This window comes from Cryptotermes secundus, unplaced genomic scaffold (assembly GCF_002891405.2).
Source record: "Cryptotermes secundus unplaced genomic scaffold, Csec_1.0 scaffold191, whole genome shotgun sequence".
Lineage (NCBI taxonomy): Eukaryota > Metazoa > Arthropoda > Insecta > Blattodea > Kalotermitidae > Cryptotermes > Cryptotermes secundus.
In genome coordinates, this window is record NW_019718272.1 from 1,585,887 (window position 1) to 1,591,886 (window position 6,000).

Consider the following 6,000-nt stretch of genomic DNA (forward strand, 5'->3'; position numbering starts at 1 on the left):
GTCTGGCTCGCGAGTCCGACTCGGCTCGGCTTCCAATGAGCCAAACTCGTCCTTGTGTGGGTCGCCACGCTCATACGTGTGTTGTGAAATTAATCCGAGCCAGACTCGTACGTGTATGGGCCGCCTAAAGATTTGTCTTCAGTTCCTCCCAGCGAATGCACAAATTAAACTCTTCTTTAGCATTAAGGCACCATGGTGTACGTTGAAAGCGCATTTAGACCCGTGCATTAGTAAATGGAAGAGTGGTCAGACCAATACTGCTTGGCCTCACATTCCTCCGTACATGTAAGTAGCAGTCTTATTACTTCTCATTTGACGATTAATACCTCAGCAGTCAAAACACCTTAATGAAATAACTAACCACCCAACAATCATAATATTAACGACAGAACTTCTTTACACTATTTGCAAAATGCAGATTGAAATCCCTTCAGCGCTGTGTTTACCTCTGCATGATTTGACCTTCAGACACTACCTTGATAAAGTCGAATGTAGGTCTATCCGCAACAAATGTAACCGCATCCGGAAGACTCATTAGCACAGGTTCAGAGATCGCTAGCTATAGAAACAAAAATAAACTGCTCAATTTCTGAACCTGAATCGATTCGAGCAGGGGTGAAAATACACAGCCGCGGGCTCCGCCACAAAATTAGCACCGTTTGCGCAATGACAACTAGTTCATATGTTAACAGCACAACAACGGGCGTGGGTAGTTCAAGCACTCTCCAGCATCAAAGGTTAGGTCCATACCCACTTTTCTGTGCCCCACATTCACTTACATTTCCCTCGTCACACCACGCAACCACTGAGCTGTGAAGGCCGCAACTTTCCACTATTTTCACTAACGGAATTAACAATACAGAAAACACAGAACCATACACTGAAACACACACATACTACTAATAACTGTTCTATTTTTGCGCGCATTCGTTGCTGCTGGAACGTGTTACCGAGCCGTTGCCTAGTAACGACGAGGGGATATGCGGTACATACAGACCCATACAGTGATGGGAGGGTTTTATGAAGTACGCCATTGAGATGGACTCACGTGCCATTATATACGTAACAAATTTCATAACGATTGGTTCAGGTATTCGAAAGTTAACAAGGGGGTACACATACAGACAACAGACAGCAAGGTGATCTCATAAGCCTACCTATGTTTTTTCATACTGGGGAAATTTGGCTAAAAATCGTGTGGAATGATAAACGTAAGATCCAATTTTTTAGGGGTTAGAAAGATGCCACTTTCTTTCAATGTAGGCAAATTGAATGTTTAAAATATACGTACTACGAGTTTTGCAGTTACATGTGCCAGAGATGAAAAGACGATCATACGGCAGGAGTCGGCAGATAACCCGATGCTGTGATTATAAACACGTGGTAAAGTGAAAACAAACGTAGGCGGTTCTTCTCAACAGTTATAGAATACATAAAGGTAATGTAATAGGCGAAAGGACATGCGCTGATGCTCTAATCCCAAGGTGGCAACCCACGACTCTCCACATCCCCCAACTTAACCGGTAGACTATTTCTACAGACGAAATATTAAAAATGTTAATGAAGAAAATTTCCTTCTGGGATGTGGCGCCGTGTAGATATTGTGTTAACCGACGGATCGGAGGAAGGTTTCGCCTCCATCCTCAGGGTAGAAAAAGATACGTTCCTCCAAAACGTCGGTTAACACAATATCTACACGGCGCCACATCCCAGAAAACGGCTTCTTTTTCATAGTCACCTGAAAACCTCAAATCTTACATTAAAAATGTTGCTTATAGACACCATATTATGAGAAATTGGTGGGAATAGAAACAACCCCAAACTCCTCATCAAAAATGTTTCCATACATAAAATAACAAATGGAAAAGAGAACTCCGATGGAGAACACATTCTGCGCAGACCATATTCTTTCTTCGCTATTTTGCACACCTCATTGGTATAGGTGCCCATTCATGAATTCACCGATGCAATAGTAATCACTAATCACAATACAGCTAGTACATTGCAAAGAACCAAGAAATATTCTTCTTCGCCCTTCTTTGTCATCATATCAAAGAACATTTCAAATGATCCTAATGGGATCTATATTTCGCTATTTGATTTTTTTAATTATGTAGTTCGGTCAAGCTCTAATTTTCATAGGTTCATATCCGATATTTTATTATACGAACTAATGGTTTTTGGCATGAATCACTTTTAAGACAAAATTATCAAATCAAATATTATGTAACGGTCGAATTGGGCTGACATAAACGATCATTTAACTAGAAGAGATCTACCTTCCGGGATATATCGTCGTGCTGTCCATCAAAAGTCAACGGACGTTCAGGAGGCACATGTCGCCCCCATCTTCGTGTACGAAGAGCAAGCCAAGTAAGAAGACAGAACTCTTCATACCGCTGGGACAAACTCAACTCTTACAAACATTTAATTATTCTTATCGTTAAGACATCCAGCGTCAAATTACATCGACATGTGCTCGGCAGATCTGGTTATGCTACATGATTATGCATCAATTCCGTTAAAACTGCACATTAAAGCAATAAGTATAATCGTAGCAATACAAATGCAGTATAGCAAAACTAATATGTTTATTGACGAATTATATATTCTGGGATATAACGCAGTGTGGTCCGTTTAAAGTCAAGAGTCGGGGGAACATGTCTCCTCCATCTTCATGGCCAAAGAATAAGACAAACAAGACACCAGCGTGCAAGCAGGTGGCAAGCCGAAACCTGAAGAACGCGACATGTTCCTCCGAAATGTCAGTTGATTCTCAACGGACTACATGGCGTTATATCCCAGATGATAGAACTCTTCATATGCACCGCTGTGAGAACCTTTAATTGTTAACTGAATATGTACCATAAAATGTATCCAATATAAATTTTACTGTCACCATCCGGCTTGCAGCTAAGTCAGGGTTTTCTGATTTTAGACAGATCCTCAAGCTATCCAATTTGCTCTGAACTGCTCCAAACCTTGAACTTACCAACGATGACTTTTGTAGCTGCAACACCTTTGGCCGCAGCAGCAGGTCCATGATGCAAGAAGTCTGAAAGCGACAGCGAAGACGCAATTATCTGCCGCTTCTCTTCAAAATTCAAATAATCCAGACTGTTACTCCTCTGCGGCGTTACTATTGTTACAGCCGTTGGCTTAACCACAGCCACTACACCACCACTTCCGGGACTATCACTCTTTTCGGGAGATGAAGGTTGTCCTGGCGACGGAACCAAATACACACCACTAACACGTATTGACATAATGGCGACGATACAGACGTAAAGCTTTGAACACAGAACCACACCACACGTGCTCTTCCGAAACACGTTATACTGGCATGGCGGGTACTATACACACACTTGTAGGCCTACACACACGAAGCTGTTGCTCTCGCTGCTGGAAGCGGGTTCATGGTGTAACCCTCTCCTTTTGCAGTAGCCCCAGCGATCAATACGAACTCCGCACCTGTTTCCCCTTCAGAACCATTTAGATTATGGCTATGAGGCTTACCGACAATAAGCCACAATAATATCTGGTGACTACGACACAACACCAGAATACACACATAATTATTAACTTCGCGGTCAACCCCTCTGGAAGGAACCGACGCAGAAGATATGAATCATCAGAACACATAATCACACTCAAACATCACTCCAAATACCACGCCGTACAGACATGCGAAGCATGAAGCAGATATTTCACGAATATATTAACCGTCATAACAGTTAACTATGGACTGCCGTTGTTGAGAACGATTAACAATATCGGTTTGGACCTGTGGACGGATGGCCAGTAATGTAGATATATAAAATTTGTGATTTTTTCCCAGCTTCTTTTTATGTTATATATTTTAACAAAAATACACACACTTTTCTATATCTTCTCCTTAGACGTGATATTCTTGCTTACTTGCTGGCAGACACGAGGTATTTGTGATGACTAAAACACCTACCGAAACAAACTTACTACTACCTTCCAATCCACGCGAGCTCTACCACTCTACTGGCGAATGAAGACAGAGAAACAGTCAACATGCCCGCTACACGCAGCCCAGGAGCCGTCCGACCTAACGACCGACTAACTGAGAGAGACAGAGAGAGAGAGAGGGAGAAAATCATACCGTCAGGTCTACCAACACCTCGAAGTTCACACCAACTCTATTAGACACAATCCAAAGTGACGGCCTACAGGTTAAAAGAAGTCATAATTACTTCACACGAAGATTTGGGTCATCTTGAAAGGAGGACACTGTCAATGTTCTGGGAACACATCCAACAGCTGTATAGCAAAATGGCTATTATGTGGAGCGAATATTTGTATTCAACGACGTACATTATGAACTGGGCGTGAAGATACTGTAACATAGATCTAAAAACAGTCGTTATACTTGTACTACAAAATTAATATAAAAATTAAAACAAAGAAGTTAAACCCAAGACTTAAACCCAGTTCTATTTCAAAATTACTGAACAATATACCTTCCACGATTAATCGATTAACAACTCAGGAAATTGCGTCCATCGATGTCTACATGTGCTTGATTGGAATGTGTTAAGTTACTCGTTTGTTAATCATTCATGTATTCTTTTTCCTTGGCACTACAGCCCCAGTTGGCCTAGGCCTACCTCCATGAACTTCTCCGTTCATTTCGGTTTTTCTAGGTCTTACACATTCGGTAGGACTCCTTGGGCGGGTGATCAGCTCGTCGTAAGGCCTCTACCTATACATAAACACAGAAAAACGCACACACACACAAACTAAACATCCATGCCCTTCGAACTCACGATCCCGGTTTCCAAGCGAGCGAAGACAGTACATACCTTAGACCGCTCGGCTACCGTGACCGGCCATTCATGTATTAAGTTGCTATTTTCGTGACTAACGAAGTTTCTATATTTATTTTCATATTAAATTTCATGTCCCTGTATTGTGATTTTAGTATATATATGTGTACATGAACATCAGAGTAAAGTACAGTAAAACTTGGTTATAGCAACATCGGTTTCTGCGACACCTTGTCTATTGCGTCAAATATTCAATGGTACGAACTAATTCCTCATAAAGCAACTGTTTTTATACCTTGCTTAGTACGACATGCACAAATTCATGAACCTCCTATGTAACGTCATTTTCATTCCTGAATTTCTCCGATATGGACACTGAACGTAATTTAGAAAGTGTGTATTGGGCAAGTAACAGGAAACAGATGAAGATAACTGATTACTGTACTCGTATCTAGGTACAGTAAGGCACAACAATTGATGTAATCTACTGTAATTTGGTGAGTAGGCCTACCTTTAATATACAGTGTTAGTGTGGTGTGTATTGTCAGTGAAAAGCGCTGTAATATGTCTTTGATATTACATATTTGGGCAATTCCACGTTAATGTTACGTTAGTCTGTAGTTAACTACGTATTTCACTAAAAAATGCAACATTTTAACTCGGTTTTTGGTAGATTTTTACGTGACTAACATAAGGCTACTTTGGAAGTGCCCATTTCGGTTACAACGACATGCGTTTATAACGACACTATTTTTAGGTCCCTTTGATGACGTTATAACCAAGTTCTACTGTATATACATACGAGAGGCCTCAGACGATTGCCTTATTGCTCAATCATATAGGTTCCTTTTAAACATGAGTTTGAGCCTTATGATCAGTGATGTATGTTGACGGTTCTTCTGCACAGACATTGAAGTTTCAAACACCTGACTAATTTACGCCCGTTTGTAATATTTGTTTTAATCTATCAGTGGTGAGCTGGAAATAAATTAATATATTATCAAACTGATCGAAATGAGGATGAGATAGGCGGGGCATGTAGCACGCATGGAAGCGAACATTTGTGCATTCAAAGTTTTAGTATGAAAACCGGAATAAAAGAGTCTACTAGGAAGGCCTAGACGTATATTGGAAGATAATATTAAAATGGAGTGTATAAAGTGGATTTATCTGAGTCAGGACCGGTACCACTTACGAGCTCTTCTGA

At 40.9% G+C, this 6,000-nt stretch overlaps 1 protein-coding gene across 7 annotated transcripts in view; it reads right to left on the reverse strand.

Annotated features, from left to right (window-relative positions):
* LOC111872804 (phosphatase and actin regulator 2) overlaps nt 1-4,064 on the reverse strand; it is a 371,253-nt gene extending 367,189 nt beyond the window's left edge. For 3 of the 7 annotated variants that reach the window (XM_023867360.2, XM_023867197.2, XM_023867034.2), the window contains exon 1: nt 2,993-4,064. In XM_023867360.2, coding sequence (XP_023723128.1) covers nt 2,993-3,266 — 274 coding nt within the window. In that variant the 5' untranslated portion in view covers nt 3,267-4,064. The remainder of the gene's footprint in view (nt 1-2,992) is intronic. The other 4 variants (XM_023867434.2, XM_023867285.2, XM_023867113.2 and 1 more) reach the window with 2 other exon arrangements.
* Nucleotides 4,065-6,000: the final 1,936 nt, after the last annotated feature.